Source organism: Takifugu flavidus, chromosome 14 (genome assembly GCF_003711565.1).
Source record: "Takifugu flavidus isolate HTHZ2018 chromosome 14, ASM371156v2, whole genome shotgun sequence".
NCBI classification, from domain to species: domain Eukaryota; kingdom Metazoa; phylum Chordata; class Actinopteri; order Tetraodontiformes; family Tetraodontidae; genus Takifugu; species Takifugu flavidus.
The window spans coordinates 13,493,847-13,512,113 of record NC_079533.1 but is presented as its reverse complement, the minus strand read 5'-3'; the positions used below and the strand labels follow the sequence as shown (position 1 = coordinate 13,512,113).

At 43.9% G+C, this 18,267-nt stretch overlaps 3 protein-coding genes across 6 annotated transcripts in view; 2 read left to right on the top strand and 1 right to left on the bottom strand.

The window, feature by feature from the left end:
• The first annotated feature begins 329 nt into the window (after positions 1-329).
• On the top strand, positions 330-4,659 carry htr3b (5-hydroxytryptamine (serotonin) receptor 3B). The gene is made up of 9 exons (XM_057055221.1): positions 330-682; positions 1,194-1,357; positions 1,482-1,526; positions 1,681-1,790; positions 2,198-2,367; positions 2,559-2,716; positions 3,350-3,560; positions 3,643-3,852; positions 3,972-4,659. The coding sequence occupies exons 1-9, from the start codon at positions 649-651 to the stop codon at positions 4,235-4,237; spliced, it is 1,368 nt and encodes a 455-aa protein (XP_056911201.1). The 5' UTR covers positions 330-648; the 3' UTR covers positions 4,238-4,659.
• Positions 4,660-5,681: 1,022 nt separating this feature from the next.
• On the top strand, positions 5,682-9,612 carry htr3a (5-hydroxytryptamine (serotonin) receptor 3A). Its single transcript, XM_057054756.1, has 9 exons — positions 5,682-5,721; positions 6,181-6,344; positions 6,417-6,461; positions 6,602-6,711; positions 6,795-6,964; positions 7,608-7,768; positions 8,141-8,351; positions 8,578-8,814; positions 8,942-9,612. Exons 1-9 carry the CDS (start codon positions 5,682-5,684, stop codon positions 9,250-9,252), a joined length of 1,449 nt encoding a protein of 482 aa, XP_056910736.1. The 3' UTR covers positions 9,253-9,612.
• Positions 9,613-12,131: 2,519 nt separating this feature from the next.
• Positions 12,132-18,267, bottom strand: part of zbtb16a (zinc finger and BTB domain containing 16a) — a 78,725-nt gene continuing 72,589 nt past the window's right edge. For all 4 annotated transcript variants that reach the window (XM_057053883.1, XM_057053886.1, XM_057053884.1 and 1 more), the window contains exon 7: positions 12,132-17,697. In XM_057053883.1, the coding sequence (XP_056909863.1) occupies positions 17,468-17,697 (230 nt within the window). In that variant the 3' untranslated portion in view covers positions 12,132-17,467. The remainder of the gene's footprint in view (positions 17,698-18,267) is intronic.

Below are 18,267 nucleotides of genomic sequence, written 5' to 3'. Positions count from 1 at the left end.
ATCAAAAAGTATAGAAATGTAATCAAACTGTAAAAATAAACGTTCACAGATTGTTGTGAAGTTGTGAGCAGATCGATGTGCATCATCGATTCTGGTTCACACACACACACACACACACACACACACACACACACACACACAGAGAGAGAGAGAGAGAGAGAGAGAGAGTTCAGGTTGAATTTCCTGGTGTTCTTCATTCAGATTTATTTAAAAATAGAAGCTCTATATTAAAATGATATACCGTATATTCATCTTCTGGATTTGAGGATAAAAGCTAAATTTCTTTTTTTTTACAAACACTTAGCAACATTATTTCCAATACGGACGTCATCATTGTACATTTACATCCTTCGGTGAGATGGGAAAGATCATGAAATTTGGGTGTTTCCATCTTTTATCATCATATGTTTGTAATTTGAATATATTTCCACGCTGCGTGAACGGACCTGAACCTACAGGGAGGATCATTAGGCGTCATATCAGCTGACCCGGGGAGGGAAAACCGATTCGATTGCAACCAAAATGTCCTCAGAACCTGTTTGCTGAGCGTTCAGAGGGAAGCTGATCTGAAACTTAGGGGATACAACTGGATTTTTTTTTTTTTAAATCTCGCCACTCCTCTGACATCTGGAAACCCCTGGAGTCGTCATGTCTCTTATTTGGCTCCTCATCTTTTTTTCAGGTAATACTTTTTATTCTATTTTTTCTCCCCGAAATCCTGAGAACTTTATAAAAAACGTAAATTACTTTTCAAAGATAAAGAGATTTTATATGAATTCATGTCGGTTAAAACATCTTGGTAATTAAAGTGTACAGTTATAACGTCACATTAAGCTCTGATAGATTAACCTGCAACGGCATTAACCTAAATACCTGACGTACAATTTTATTTTAATGTTTAATTATAATTACTAATGATTAAGTGGTTTTCTGTAAAACAAGTTTGTGCTTGGAGGATGAGAGCAATAATACAATAATAATAAAGATCATGTCACACTACGAAAAATACCCTTGGATGATGATGATGATGCTGATGCTGACTATTATTATTATGATTATTATTGTTGTTGGCATTTAATAATACATCCATACAATTTTATAATTATTATACATTTTCCAGAGTTTCTTCAGAAGCAATAATATTCTACAGGAGGTAGGAGTTCTCTGCTGATTGATTGATCTCTGTTTCGCAGCACACGTGTCTCAATGTGTCCCGGAGAAGCCAAAGAGGTCGGCACTGAACCAGCTGACCAGGACGCTCCTCAGGAAGTACGACTGCGGCGTTCGACCTGTCCACGACTGGACCAGTGTCACCACGGTCTCCATTGACCTCATCCTGCTGTCCGTCCTGGACGTGGTAACTCTGATCCCCCGCTGCTCTCACACTTATAGCACCTCACGTCACTAAAGTAGTTTTTCGGTTTGTTGGTTGGTCAGAGACGACGTCTCAGCACCTGTTGTTCTAACGTTTCTGCTGACAGGATGGAAAGACTCAGAGCATCACCACCAGCATCTGGTACAGACAGGTAAGACAAACCTTTCTGATTGCGCAACACATTTGGAGCGATTCGTAATTTCTGAAAATATCCACATTAGTCAGGCTCCGCCACTGAATTAGAGTTTCACTTCCCAACGTGAGCACAGAAGCTAATTTTAGCATTTTCACGCTGCTGCTTTCAGGTGTGGACAGATGAGTTCCTGGTTTGGGACCCCGAAGAGTTTGATGGACTCAACGAGATCTCTCTCTCATCGGATGCAATCTGGATCCCTGACGTGATCGTAACTGAATTGTAAAAACAAAATCCAACATGATAACAGCAACTGAACACATAACTTTCAGCCGTGAGGCCCATTTTTACTCTTCACTTGAGGACTTTGGAGGTATTCACCTCAGCCTAGTTTAAAATCACAACTTTCCCACCTACATTCAAGAACTGGAGAATTAAACAGAGTTTCTGGTGTTCGTGTTATTATTTCCCAACTCTTTAACATTATTGGATCATTTTACTCTAAAAAAAGAAAAAGGACAAGTGTGACTGAGGCCTTTGTGCTGTGTCGGATGTAGAAATCCAGAATGTACAATGTTTGTTGGTAAAGATGACTATTTGGACTCAGCACCAGAGTTATGTAAGAAGCCCATGCCAACAACATGCACGCCTGCTCTTGTGTTCACGTTCTCACGTTTCCTGTCCCCCAGTGTGGACGGAGGGAAGTCCCCTCCCATCCCTTACATCTACGTCAACTCATCCGGCTCGGTCAAGAACTACCGGCCCATGCAGGTGGTGCTGGCCTGCAGCCTGGAGATGTACGCCTTCCCCTTCGACAAGCAGAACTGCAGTCTGACCTTCCGCAGCTGGCTGCACTCAGGTTCTGACCCGGAGACCCAACCTGCTTAGAAACCAACCAACCTGTTAACTTAATCACCAGGGAAAACTCTATTTAAAGCCGGCTGTAGTCCACGACCACCACAACTAAACCCATTCTCCCGAAAGAGAGGAGCCTGAACGTTGAACTAACATTTTCTTCACGGACCGTATGGTTGTTGTGTGTTTGCACAGTGAAGGAAATTGACCTGGCTCTGTTGAGGAGTGCTGAGGACATCGCCAACGACAAAAGGGAGTTCATGAACGATGGGGAGTGGGAACTCCAGTCCATTCCTTCCCACTACTGGCACATCCACCAAGACGCCACCGACTACGCCCAAATCCAGTTTAACGTGAGTGTGTTTGGTCCTGCTGATCACAGGGGGAAAATATTTTTCGGTGTCATAGTAACAAAGTTAAAGCAAGGATGATGTCACCCCCCCACATGGAAGGATCAGCTAACATTAAAGGATGAGGCTGAGGCTGTTGAGTCAGTCAGGCCAGGCTGATAATGGCGCAGTGTTAGTGCTGCTCCATCAATGGACTGGTTGTTACTGGGGCCCTCACAGCCCATGGCAGGTGGGCAGGGTGGGTGGTGGGGGGGCACCAGGGGCAGATTTATTCAGCTTAAGAACGAAGGGTTGTTGGAGATGCAGCATCTCATGACATGGAATAAATCTGGAGCATCTGAGATGAAAAATCACATGCAGAACTTTTGCAGTGCACACTTGGTTAAACAAGTGAAGATGTTGAATTTTGTCTTTTCGCTTTATGAATTGCAGCTAGAATGAAACAGAACATCTAAGTTTGCTGTTCACGCACCGCCAATCTCATTTTAGTGCTTTGTTTTGAGAGAAAAGTGTGTGATAACATGCACAAAATGTATCTTTAAACTGGAGTCCAAACAGGTAAAAGGCAAAGCTCAAGTTCAGGCTGCTTAAACAGGACCACGTCTCTGTCTCAGCTGAGCTCTCTGCGCTGTTCAGGTGCTGATCCGCCGTCGCCCCCTGCTGTACGTGGTGGGTCTCCTCATCCCCAGCATCTTCCTCATGCTGGTGGACGTCACTAGTTTTTATCTGCCTCTGAACAGCAGAACCAGGATTGTGTTTAAGGTCAGCATCCTGCTGGGATACACCGTGTTCAGAGTCAACATCACAGAGGAGCTCCCTTCCACTGCCGTCAGAACGCCGCTCATAGGTGATCATTACGGGCATTTCTGTAGGCTTTCGGAGGTTGTAGCGTCTATCTTCACCAGGTCCTCCATCTTTTTTATGCGCAGGCGTGTTTTTTGCAGTGTGCATGGCTCTGCTGATGCTCAGCCTCATAAAGTCCATGTTGGTGGTGAAACTTCTGCATCACAATGACAAAGACGTGAAGCAGATGTCGCTGTCGGCCTGCCTGCTCGACCGGTATGGATCAGGAGGTCAGGAGGTCACAGCGAGTGCTCTGACCTCCATCAGAACTTTGGACTCTGTTGACCCATCTGATGGTGAGCTGCATGGAGTCCATCAGTCTGGCAAAACATTACAAATATTATTTTTATTTAGGTGTTTTTTGCATGCAGCTGTATTTCTGTCCCATCATAGACATCCCCTCACTGTTTCCCAGAATACGAGCTGGAGACGTCCCTGGAGGAGGACCTGGTGTCCCTGAATGAGGATCAGAAAGTTCCTTCCGGCCTGGACTGGCTCCTGCAGGAGCTGGCCTCCCTGCGTCTGGCCCTGCACCAGGAGGACACCGAGAATTCGGCTCAGGATGATTGGCTGGAACTTTGCTTGAAGCTGGATCGTGTCCTGTTCTGGGTTTACCTGCTGGTTCTGGTCCTGTACGCTGGGACTCTCATACTGCTCTGGACAAGCTGGAGCTTCGCCTGACAGGAACTTCCCACTGATGCCGTCATCATCAGCTCTGACTTAACTGTAACATTAAAACACACATATTTGTTTTTAAAACTTCATATTTGTATTAATGTGGTAACATGAACAGACCTGTTGAATTATAGTGATCGAGATTTGGTGGAATCTTTTTAAAAATTTTAACTGTTTGATGTAAAAGCTTTGCTATTAAAGAATCTTTGATTAGTTGGTGTTTCCCTGCTGCAGCAGAGAGGGCACGACGGGTCCTGACCAGCACATTTGACGCATGTTCCTGCTTTTAGATTGGATCCATAATGAAGGAAACTGAAAATGTTTCAATGGTTGTTGGAGTTACATCATAATCATGCTGTTAAACATTCACCTAATGTTTCGTAGAATGTGAAGATTTACGTGAATAAAAGGACTGAGTGGTGATCCGTGCATTGGCAGAGTTTTTTGTTCCAATGATGAACTTCCTCAGCGTTCCTGAGACCTGAAACGGCTGAGAACATCTGGACTATAAGAGAAATAATTTCAGGAAATTACACTAAATCACACTAAAGACTTTCTCCATATCAGATTCTCATCACTGTGGCCTCAGTGTCATAGTATTGACGTTATCAAGACTCCTGTGGTCACATTTTACTTTGTTGAACCATACGAATTCAGATTCAGAGCATAAGGATTCGATTACATGGGCATTTGATGACTCCCCTGGACTGTGATTCGATTTGGCTGTAATGTTTTCCTCTCAGATATGATCTAATATTCAGTGTTCAGCTATGATCTTATATTATGTTTCACCAGCCTGTGACTCAGGGGAGTGGACCCAGCTGGACCTCCCGATCTTCCGATAGAAACATCTGAAGTGCATCGTGGCAGAGCTGCTGCTGGAAAGTCCATGTTAATGTGATTTTCCCAGTATCCGTTTACGCGTTGTTCCACAACAACCGATGACAAATGTTTAGAGAGTTCTGAGGACACTGGCACCTGCACGTCGAGCTTCATGTTTTCGTCTCCACCAGATCTCACACAGGAATTTGTGCAAATGCAATGTGCAAAATTTAAAGAGTAAAAAAAACCAAACCTACCAAATGTTCCAAATATGAGAAATTGCCTGTTTTGTCCATACCACCTCATGAGATACTTTCAGAGTGTTTTTATTTATTTGTTTATTGATTTGGAACCAGTGGCAGTTGAGGATCAGAATCACTACAGGAGAGCAAAGGTCAAAGGTCATTACAGCCGTTGAAATCTTTATATATTTGCACTCTATTTATGTATTTATATATATTCATAAGGACTGTGATGCAAAGTCATCTCCCACTGGTGCTACTGGTTTAAAATAACAACTCTGGTTTCACACCATCGGCTCAGCGGCCGTTTGCTTGAGAGAGGCGGGGCCAACACAGCTCAGAGCGCCGCCCTTTTAGTGGAGGACCTGGTGGAGGACGTGGTGGCGATGCTCCTGGTGGCGATGCTCCTGGTGGAGGATTTGAACCGTCAGCAGAAAAGCCAGGACAGGAGAGCAGAAGTGACACCATGAGAGCTTCGCCTGCCTGGACGATCTTCATTTCTCTGGTCCTTTTAGCAGCAACACGCGGCTGCACAGGTATTTGCCTCTTTCATTACCTTCATTCGCCTCCATTGAGAACACTTTTAAGGCTTTTATAGGATCATTATGTCATCCGCATTAATAATAACACAAGAAATAGCCACAATTATTAATTAAATGTAATCCATCAATTACTTTTAAATGCAATAACCAATGGAAAAACCTCTGTCTGTTATGCTGTGTTAATAAAGTAAGTCATTTTTTAATATGAGTTTGATTTTTTTTTTAAATACCCAAAAATAAAAACCCCTTTTCATGGTTAACTTTATAAAAACACAACGTGCGCTTGATTACAGTGTTATTAATGAAACAGCCACCAGTTTATTCGGGGAAATTCCTTTTGCAGTGAAGAAGCCGAGCAGCAGCTCCGGAAGATTCTCGAACGCCACTTTAGTGCGTCTGTCTGACTTCCTGAGCGCTGGCTATAAAAAAGGAGTCAGACCAGTGAAGGACTGGCGCACATCCACCACCGTGGCCATCGACCTCATGGTCTACTCCATCCTCAATGTGGTGGGTTCTACAGCAACACTGGGTTTATTAGCGTGAATATCAGCATCTAACAACTTTGTGCTGTTCCTACAGGATGAAAAAAATCAGGTTCTGACCACATACGTGTGGTACAGACAGGTGAGACCAGCATGTCCTTTTTGTTTTTGAATTTCTATTGAAATCTTTCGTGGGAAACAATCATTTTCACCACTGTCTTGGTTTTGTGTAGCTCTGAATGTTATAGGACGGTTATTTATGATCGGATCTGAATGTTCTAGTCATGGACAGATGAGTTCCTGGTGTGGAACCCCGAAGATTTCGACGAGGTCAAGCAGGTTTCCATACCCACGGCCAACGTTTGGGTTCCAGACATCCTCATCAACGAGTTGTAAGATCAGCGCGCGCGTTCCTGACACACGTGTGCTGCTGTGCAGCGTGATTAACGCGCCGCCTCTCATCTGTGACCTGCAGCGTGGATGTGGGGAAGTCTCCAGACATACCTTACGTCTACGTGACGCACGACGGACTGGTGCGGAACTACAAACCCATCCAGGTGGTCACGGCGTGCACGCTGAACATCTACAACTTCCCCTTCGACGTGCAGAAGTGCAGCCTGACCTTCCAGAGCTGGCTCCACACCAGTAAGACCTCCTGCAGGTTTACACAGGGGACCTGTTTTTTGAGTTGGACTCATGATGGAAACCGGCTTCAGGGATCTTGTGACTTGGTGTCGGCTTCAACTACGTCTGATTGAATTACTGTTAATTTGAAACTAATCTGACTGCAATCGCGGTGAAGGGGGTCAAGCTCCAGCAGCAGGTGAGGGGCAGAGAAGAGGAGAGAATGAAGCAGGAAACGAATGCTCTCCTGGCATTTAAAGGTCACGCTAGGGACATAAAACCTAAAAGGATTAATTAGTTGAAGCCGGTGTAAATGAGAAAAATCTAAAGGTAGATGTTTCCCGATGATCCGACTTCCAGAATAACTTTCTAGTAAATTTAGCAGGAGTACGATCTTAAACGTGACATAAAAAGACCCAAATGTGATCAGCAAACCTGTGACCTTGTTGATTGTTGATTCCTGAGCCATCAAACGCCGGCGAATCGCTTTTGTCTCTGATGTTCTGGTGAAGTAATGAACCCTCTGCAGCTCCGTCTTAACTCCTTTCATTAAAGCTGGAGCAGATCGTGCGTTTGGTTCTGGACCTTCTGAACTCTCTCCTACTGTGACGCCGGCTGTAAGCTAACCTGTTGCCATGGCTTCTGCCCTCTGTTCGATCCACAGTTGATGACATTAACATCACTCTGATGCGAAGCCCTGAGGAGCTCCGGGAGGATAAAAGTGTCTTCATGAACCAGGGCGAGTGGGAGCTGCTGCACATCCTGTCCAAATACAAGAGCTTCAGCGTTGACAACGATGACTATTACGCTGAGATGAAGTTCCATGTATGTTTCCTTTACATTTACGAGTCTGTTGAAAATGTAAAAAATATTAAACATGCTCACACGCATACATTCCGAGCTGGTCCTGACCAAAATGCAGCTTAACAGTTGAACCACTAGGTGATGCTAAAACTACAAATGGAAAACAAGAAGAAAAGAATGACCTAAATCTGTTTCCAGACAGCAAGAGACACGAAGGCAGATTCCTGCGAAAATGAAGCACGTCTTTTATGCTTCTGTGGGGATTCAAACGTTTAAATGCATCTTTGCTTCCAGCTACTGGTGGTGGCAACTGGGAACAGCTAGGCCAGGCTACGCTTTGCTATGTAGATTTAGTTTGTGGATTGGTAATTTTGGAATGTAATGTGATTCCAGGTTGTGATTCGCCGGCGGCCGTTATTCTATACGGTAAACCTGTTGCTGCCAAGCATTTTCCTAATGGTGATGGACATTGTCGGCTTCTATTTGCCGCCGGACAGCGGAGAGAGGGTCTCCTTCAAGATCACCCTCCTGCTGGGATATTCAGTCTTCCTCATCATTGTCTCCGACACGCTGCCGGCCACCGCCATCGGAACCCCGTTGATAGGTGACTCAGAGGATTCTGAGGATTAGATATCCCCAAACCATGTCAGGAAGCTGGTGGATGCAACCTTTAGAGAGACAACATGACTTAAAATCAAGAATACATATTTAGATCTCATGTTTGAAGCAATAAATGATTAAATTGATGGTTTTAGGAGAACTTTCTGATGTTCCCTCTCATACTCCCTCGCTCCTGATTGTTCCCTCGTGTTTGCGTCACCTGTGTCCAGGCGTGTACTTTGTGGTGTGCATGGCCCTGCTGGTGATCAGCCTGACTGAGACGGTGCTGATCGTCCGCCTGGTGCACAAGCAGGACCTGCAGACCCCTGTTCCAGACTGGGTGAAGTACGTGGTCTTGGAGAGAGCTCCGGTTCTCTTCTGCATCCGCCGGAAACACCGCCTGTGCTCCCGACTGTCATCCCAGGGATCCGATCTGGACCATTACAAGGACAGCAGCTATGGAACCAGTAAGGACAGTAAATATTTGGATTTAGTTGCGTTTAAATGCAGCAGATTGGGAGAGTTGATCCATTTGGGATCATGACTGGATGAGTTCAAATGTTGATTGTAGATGTGGTTGTTGCCCCCCTGCAGCCCAGTGCACGCTCCACCACACGTGTGAGATCGGCCAAAGGCTCAGCCAGCATGAACAAGAAAGCGGGCTGCTCAGACTGGGTCTGCCCCCCCGCAGGGACCCCACCCCGCCGGTCATGAACAATATCCTACAGGAAGTGATGGCAATACGTCACTTCCTAGAGAAGAGAGACAGGTGCCGTGAAGTGGCAAAGGAGTGGTTGCAGGTCGGTTACGTGCTGGATGTGCTGCTCTTCAGGGTGTACCTGGTTGCCGTGGTGACGTACAGCATCACATTGGGCACACTTTGGTCTGTGTGGCAGGTTGCCTGAAGGCCCGCTCACCACCGCAGCAAACACAGAAGACCAGAGATCTGTCAGAACTACTGACTGCAGGTCAGTGGGTACACTGAGGAATGGACCAGGATACTTCCTGGAGCAGAGAGCTAAAGACAGGCGGAGAAACACAGTTAATATAAAGAAACACAAGCACTATATTACAAGACACAAACCAACAATGTTTCATTAAAGGGAACCTTTTCTACATGCTCTATATTTCCTCAAAATAATAAGACATCCACAAATTAAACCATTAATGTGTTTGCAAAAATGTATCTTTGTTCACTATTATGAAATCTATAAAATGATTTCCTGACTTTAATTTGGAAAAACAGCACGTTGCCTCGCCCCTAAAAAGTATTGTAAGTATATGATATTGTTAAAAAATGTTTTTTTTTTCCGTACAGCTCATAGAAAACCACGTTTTTAAATTTAAATTTGTTGTAGTATGTTGCGTTATATTTGGTTAATTTCTGTTGTGGTTGACAAAAAAATTGGTGCATTTAATCTGTTAAAGATCTATTTGGACATCGGCGCAGGTAAGCGTTGCAGTACCAAACTGTACCAGGTGGTGTCAGTATACACAACTGTTTCCCTGCATATTATATATCAATAATTAAATATAACTTTTCTTCATCATCCAAAATATCATTAATTCCAAGTTTATGTAAGCAAGTGTACAAATATCACACTGTGTAAACTATGTACTAAAGTATTACTGGAGCTGCTCTAAAACATAACTTTTTATTTTTTACTTCATTTATATTTTTAATAACGAATCTCTGATGTACTTGCATAATTTTTAACGTGCTCTGTCAATTATGTGTATGTACTTATGTGAGAAATAATCAGAACTTTGCCAAACCATCTCAAAATGTACATACAAGAAAAGAAAAATGACATGTTGAGCAGTCTTAAAACAGACTCATATAATGAAATAGACCGTTTGAATGGAGTGTGGTGGCAGAGATGGGTTGATTGTCTGCAGATATTTAGGTAAAAGGTCAGAGTGGTAACACAAACTCTGATCCTCACACATTGTTCACTTCATGTTCCCTCACTTCCTGTTTGTTTTTACCCCAAATCTGAGTTCAGCAGAACCAAACGATAGACAATAAACAACAGCCGTCAACCAGTAATGAGTTCTTTCTTATATGCACACTTTTACGTTTATTTACACTGTTTTATATGTCTACGCACTCCTGTGATGTCATATTGTGTCTTATCTAATTTATGTAAAATTCCTTGTACGTGAATGCTTACTTGGCAATAAAGTTCTGAGTTCTAATTACAGTGATGCAACACTCACGATGAACCATCTGTTTTTGTTCAAATGAAGGAAAATCGAACATTAATTCTCCTTTGACCTGAACGTGTCCATGATTCTTTTTTTTTTTTTTTTTAAACAGCAAACATTTTTACATTTCTGGCATTTGACCACATTTATGTCCACCTGGAAATGGAAGAAAACCTGATGTGTGTGTGTGAAATATGTAAATGATGATGAGGGTGAGGAAGCTGGTGAGAGGATGGAGGGCTGGTTCTTTAATGGTGGGGGGCAGGGATGGATGGAGACCGAGTACAGAACTGAACTATCTAATCTGACAACACGTGACTCAGGTCAGTCTACCCTCCAACACTGTTTCAGCTCACCGCCTCCATAATGGCAGCGTGCATTCGCCCGTAATGCGTGCATTTATGACCTCTAAGCAACAGGAAACAGAAGCCATAAAGGCAGCGAGGCCTGAAGAACCGCAGCCGTCATCATTAGCGCATCACAGGATGCACTCGGCCGACTGTCAACACGGCGCTAGTCCAGATTTGGGAGGGAAAATCTGACAAAACAATGGCTGCAAATTGGATCGAAATGATTGTGCTCCACGCACCAGCTCGGGATTCGTGCTTTAAAACAACGATGACCTCCACTGCTGCCCGTCAACATCAGCAGCACCGCCAACGGGATTCTCTAAAGCAGGAAATGATGCGGGTCGTGTCCACGTCCACCAGCCTTCCCCTCAGGAGCCGTCCACCAACCTTGTTTGGTGCTTCTAAAATCATAGTTCCTGAGTTTAAACTCTGCATCTGATATTGAGTTTTATTTTGGTAAGAAACTGCTGGATCTACACTAAAGTGGGGACTTCCTGTTTGGCTTGATCTGCTGTCTGCTTCTCCATGAAGACCACGCGGAGTCCTGATCAGCACCCTCCACAGACTGATATCCCGTTGCGGGGTATCAGTCTTGGACATCACCATGGTCTCCATATGACTCTGACACTCCAGGTGAAGAAGTTTTAAATTGGACCTTGGCTGACGTCAAAGTTCAGCCTCTAGTTTCTCACCTGGAGTCATCTGAGGGCATCAACTCTTTCTGCCCGTCCTCCTTCCAGCTGTGGTCTCCAGCTGTGCCGGAGGATCCCATCATCAAGTTCTCCCATCTTCTCCGTGACCTCTGGTCTCCTCCCCCGGAGCTCCAGGTAGTTTTCTCAACACCTTCACAATAAAAGCGTTCCGTGGAGAAACCAGCGAAGTGGGTTTTCTGCGTCTCTCTTCTGTTCCGTTGTTGTTCAGACTTTAAATGAAGAATCCTGAACTTCACGTTAACCTGAGATATCAGAACACAAAAGGTCAGAATAAAAAATACAACCAGGGAGACGACGTCAAGTCCTTTTTTATTTGATTATTTTTCTTTGTAACTGCAGGTTGAAAGGATACAACAGAACATCGTGGTCTGATCTTCATTATAAGACTCATAAGTTAAAAAAGAAATCTGCTAGAAAAACAATCTACTATTAGTTTGATGTAACAAAAGAAAAAAAAGATTTTTCACTATCAAAAGGCACAACATTGACTTTAGTGACAACATAGAGAAGCGGCAGCATTAAATCTTTTATTTTTTTATTTTTTCACACTCCATCAGAGAACACTGAAATGTTACAAAGAGAGGTGTCTGATTCTACATGGAAAGAAACGAAACAGAAAAAAAAGAACAATCTCTATATCAACAGACGGTGGCTATAGATCGGTGGCACAGCTCAACAGGAAACATACTGCCACAGGGAAATAAAACAAACAGAGCACGTTGTCGCTGGAAAAGACAAAGGACCGTTGCAAAGCTCGAATGCAGAATTAAAAAAAAAAAAAAAAAAAAATCATACAACCGACGACAATATTTGAACAAAAACCGTGAAAATAAAATAACAAAATAATAATTGGGCACCTTCTAAGATTAGGCTAAGATTAGGTGCTGAGGTAGACAAAAACTATAACAAGTCAAATCATAATAAAAACACTATTTTCTTATTACGGAACAACTCGACTGGCACTTGTGCTGTCACAACAATGATAAGTAGCACAGACAAGCTGGGAAAGACAGAAAAGCCTGGTTATGCTTGGTCCGACAGGGCCGTTGGTCCTCAGTGCTAAATATAAAAAAATACAATGTCTCGGTGCCTTGTTATGAGTCTAGACCTCCATGACACATGCATCGCAACACTGCATGAAATGGCTACTTGTTCTAGAAACACCACACCAAAACACAGAGTGCCAGCTCCAGGGATGCCATGATTCCCTCAGCATCCCCCTTTAAGTGTCGGAAAGGGAAACAAAAAGTACTTAAGTGGCTAAAACAGAGCAGAGCAGCAGCGCGCCCTCATGCTAACCTGCACAAACGGAGCTTTTCCTCCTTTTTTAAGGGACTCTGAGTGAAAAAGGACTTTGCAGATTCAGTCCAGAAACATGTTTTTGTGTTTTGGGGCAAAAAAAAAAAAAAGCTGGAACTTTCAACGGGAACCTGCAGAGCTTGGAAGAACCATTTCCAAATGTTCCAGAACTTTCTGACTGGCATTCTGCGTGGACCACAGTGTTAACAGCTGCCTGTTGCAGCCTGGGCTTTTCTGATTGTTCTTCAGACAGAGAAGAAACTGGACCGGCTGAGCTGCCGGTCTGGACCCGCCAAGTCCAACCACGCCTGGAAACGGCAGAACCTCGGCACAGCTCAGCTGGTTGAATGTACGTTAAACAAGTGCCAGAGAGCGAAAGTGAAGAAGGAAGGGAACGTTACGGACGTGACTTGCAGAACCACTTCAGTTCCTGGTAGGAAAGTACCCAGTACTTATGCTTTAATGGGGAGGGGATCGAAGCTCTGCTTCCCTGGCGATGAAAAAGAATCGGGTTGTTTTCCGAACGTCATGGCATCCCTAGCGTGCTGGAGACACCATTTTTATTTTCTTCTGAGAATACAGAAACTAAGCAGATATCGATGATATTTTCGTTGAACAGATTCCATTTTTAGGCACAAAGATCTTACAGAAACACTGAGGGAAGAACTAGAACAATGCCAATGAATATATATATAGTTTTTCCAACATGGAGAAAAAAGAAAAGTGGCATAGAATATCATCTTATTTTGTATCTGATCTGATTAGTGCATTTTTCCCACTAACACATACACACGTATACACACACACACTCATTCACCCACACGAAAAGTAGAAAACATTCATAGACGACGATGGAACAATATGACTGGTCGGGTGTTGCATTGTGGGTCTTTCTACAGGTGGATCTCATACGAGGGAGGATAAACCCCCCCTCTACTCACAGTGTTTGAGAAGAAAATGGTAAGACAGCGTCGGGACACGTCATCCCTTCTTTTTTCTGTTTTTTTTTCCAAATACAAAACCAAAAAAAAAACCCAAAACGGTGCCGACAGTCAGTTTGGATTGCCACAATACAAAAAAAGTGTGAATGACACATGAACTGATGGGTTTTGGCAGCGTCCTCCTGCCATCCCAGGATTCTTTTTTTTTTGTCACAAACACACACTTGTAAAATTGGTGGCAGACAGATTTTAGTCCTTCACCGACGACGCAACCGACATCCAGAAAGCGACACTTATTATTACAACATGTTCACGTGTATTTTTTCTGTTTTTTTTTTTTTGTCCAACAATATCAAAGAGGAGCAAGGCAAAAATGATTCACACCCAGAGAGAGAAAAAAACTGGTAAAAATAAGGAAATACAATTATCTGTGCCCTGCTGTGACCCTCCACAAATGGAAAGAAAGACCGACACTCGATACAAAAATATCACAATTTTTATATATCAAACAGCCTGTGGTGGCTTTGTTCAGAAATCAGAAGAGGATTTTTACCTTCTGCCTTTTTTTTTTGATTACTTCTTGCAGTTCCAATTGTCTGACGCACACCAACGCGCTTTGCATCAACTTCTGCTCTTTTTTATTTTTTGTTTCACATTACAAAACTACACTTCTATTCACATATTTTCAAGTTTAAATTCTTGTTTTGATACGCTCTTCAGAAAGCAACGACTCTCTCGCATTTGCTGAATTCCTCTTACTCCTCGATTAAGGCTTCAAAATAGCTTCTCATTTTGAAAGGGATACACTAACGTTTGCGTTTGTCATCGGACTGCCTGAAAAAAAACAGTTCTTTTGACTGTGCATGAGCTGATTTAAAAAAAAAGAAAAGAAACCCTGCTAATTAGCTTAGCTCAAACACTGCATGTTGGCACTGCTCTTTGTTTTCCACATTAAACTGGATCTATAACGCCGATGGTCGACAGACTACCCTTCGCGACCCACGTCTGAGCTAAGCTAATTAGCGGCAGTGGAACTAACCCAACTCTTGTTCTCACATGCACAATATAAATATATCTGAATCAAAATGAAAACAAAACAAGTTGGGGTATCCCTTTAAAACGTTCCTCTGCTCGTCTGGCCGGAGGTTTTGGGGGGAAACGATAAGACAAGAATAAACATTAGAATTTTCAAATCAACTACTTTTCCCGCCTCTAATCATTTCTATACATCTCACTTAAAACAACCCCCCCTCAAAAAATGCATGAGATGACGTAACAATGATGAAACAATGCAAAACATATGCACAAACATAAACAAAAACAAACTTAGAGGTAGCTTTTATAAGAAATGACCAAACTGTTGAGGCTCATTAACAGAGTTAATTAACACACAGTTTGGTTACAAGTAATGCACAAAAAAAACAAACAAAAAAACTCAAAATCTCTTTACTGTGGCACTTAATATTTCCATACATGTTGTTTATCACGTTGTGCAACGCATCTTTTCCCACGCGCGCTCATGAACAACCAAAAACAGGGAAACTCAAAACACACGAGGTCAAAAAACAACCAAACAAATAACGAGGTAATTCAAGTACGATGTGTTGAGATTCAAACTCAAGCTAAACAACGACGACAAAAAAAGAACCAGGAGACGAGAGCGGTGGACCACAGGGACACAACCACAGAGAAAAGCGCTGATTATTCTGTCGTCTTATTGGTCGCCCCCAAAGCTGCTGGGCTCGGATCCCGTCCCATCGGGCGATCGTCTGCCCCCATCCGCCATCTCCGTGTGTTACCAGGGTAACGTGACACGCGGCAACGCGCATCAAAGCTGCAGATTTAAACCTCAACACTTCGGAGCCAACGCCGTCTTTCAGCGAACGACAAAAGGAACGCACAAACATTAAAAGGAGTCCCCCCCCCCCACTGCTTCACAGTGTACACAAACGTCCGGGACGAACATCTTAAAAAAAAAATCAAAAAAATAAAATCAGTGCATACCTGTTTGGAATATACACCGGGCGAAAAATATCTGTAACATCACTACAGAAGTTATTTCTGTTGACTTTTTGATGCCAGTTGTGCTTATTATTCTCTCCATCAGTCAACCTGATCGTTTCAGTCTTTTCTAAATCAAAGTTTTAGTAAAGGATCAAATGTAATAACGGCTCCTGGCCGGACTCTAGCTTCACCGTTCCGGAGACAGGCTCCGCCTCCACGGTGGGAAAAATGTGCCTTTGGGAATTCTGCTGAAAGGCAGCGTTAGCCTGCAGCGACGCGGCGTGAACACGGCTCACAGTCTTTCACATTCATGTTTCGATGCCGTAAACCAGTTTCCGACCTGTCGCGGAACCTTTGTGGAAGGCGCCACGCTACGGCCTCCCCAGCGCAACTTCAACATTCACCGCGAGCTGCCCAATCACAGGGCTCCCACGGAAAAGCAGCCATTATCTCCCCTCCCCCTGCATTTTGTTTTGTGGACCGACGTGTTATTGGCTGATGTGTCAGTTTGTGGTGCTCATTAGTGTGACAGAATGACTGTAAATGAATAACAAAAGTCCTGTATCTACTGCTACCGAGTATGTATATAGGCTGGTTTAATGTGGAGTACTGCTGGGGACAATAAACGAAAACGTGCAGAAATCAAACAGAGACTGTTGTCGTAATTTTTCTTTACCTGTGCAATCAAGCCTCTATAATGAACAATGCAGAGCTTAAAATATGAGATATGAAGAAGTGACGGTTCTCCGCGGGGAGCCACGGGTGGCCGCCGGTGACCCGATTCTCTTTAGCCCTCACCTGACGGATGCAGAAGCAGGAAGACTGCTGAGAAAACTTCCAAAATAAAAAAAATAAAAATAAAAGAGCAGCACTAACATTTTTCCTCCATCGCAACCAGAAGCCTGATTGTTAGCAGTGTTTTAGTGCTCTGTTATCCAGTTCAACTGTTTCATCTACTGCATATGCCCTGGATTCTCAGGGGCTATCCCACCACCACAGCCAGGACCTGAACCCACCGGTTATATTGGGAGAGCTCAGTGAAAACTGAGATGGGTCTAAATGGCTCTTATCTAATCTTTAGAAGTTTCATTTATTTTCTGAATTCTGAAGAATGAAATGACGAGTTTGTGTGAAATGATAAAAGAAAAAGGCCTTCGGTTGTTGGGGACAAGTAAAACTGTGTGACGGATGGTGTCATGGCCAGAATGTGGAGGTCCAGATAGCTCTTGAGAACCCGATTTTGTGGCAGCAGCGTCCAGTAAAGCCAGTCTGAGCAGCTCGCTCGCTTTACGGCGCTGTGTGAAATGACCTGAAAGGTTCTAACTGTAGATGTAGCGAATGACCCGGTGAATCCGAACAAACGGTGGTCTGCCTCTTCTCCCATATTCTTGTCCCATCACCACCAGATACATAGTTTTCCACGTGTGCCGCCGCCTTTGCATGAACAGAAACCAGAGAAAACAAACCCTCTTGCCTTCGCCAACCTCTGCTGTCGACATTCCTCGGCTGCAAACGTTCCTTCCGCCTCAACTCCACTCCTTCCACTTCCTCCTTTACATTCCCCCCCTCTACTCCACCCTGCCCCTCATCGTACCCTCCCGCTCCTCAGACGTAGCACAGGTACAGGTAGGTCTTCTCTATACGCCAGTCTGGGGGGATATCTTCAGGCTTGTGGCCCTTCATGTGCTTCTGCATGGCGGACAGGCTGGGGCAGTACTCCAGGCAGATGGTACACTGGTAGGGCGAGGCGCCATTGTGGGTGCGCAGGTGTTTGATCATGGCTGAGTAGTCCCTGGATCTCTGGTGGCACAGCTTGCACTCAAATGGCTTCTCACCTGAGGAAGAGAAGGCGTGATCAGCACAGATTCAACACAGTTGCATCATCTGCATATACAGCAAAAATCAGCAGGAGCGGACGCTTCAGACGCATGTTTAAGCTTCTGCACAGCGTTACATGAAGGTGATGAAGGTCCTTCCACAGCAAGTCAAGCACCTTAAACGCTTTAAGTGTGATTTCCAAATTCATAAGCTGACCCATCCTTTTTTGGACAAATAAAAAGTGTTGAGCAAGAGTGGCCCAACATCTCAATGATCAAATTTTGCTGATTCCTGCAACTTCTCCCAATTTATGTTTCAAACACGCTGCTCTCTTGCTGCTTTTGAAGGACCAGTGTGACTGAAACCTGCCAAGGTTCCACCCAGAGAAACATTCTTGTCTTATGATAATTGGCCAAACCCTGGAGGAAAATCCTGTCATTCTCCATTACAGGAGTCATTAAAGCCGCTCATTCTAATAACTGGGACAACATAGCTCTACAACATAGGGCTAAAGAAGTGCCCACCACAACCCAAGGGGAAAAGAAGGAACAGGATAATCTCAAAACAACGCTCAAAACATGCGGTTA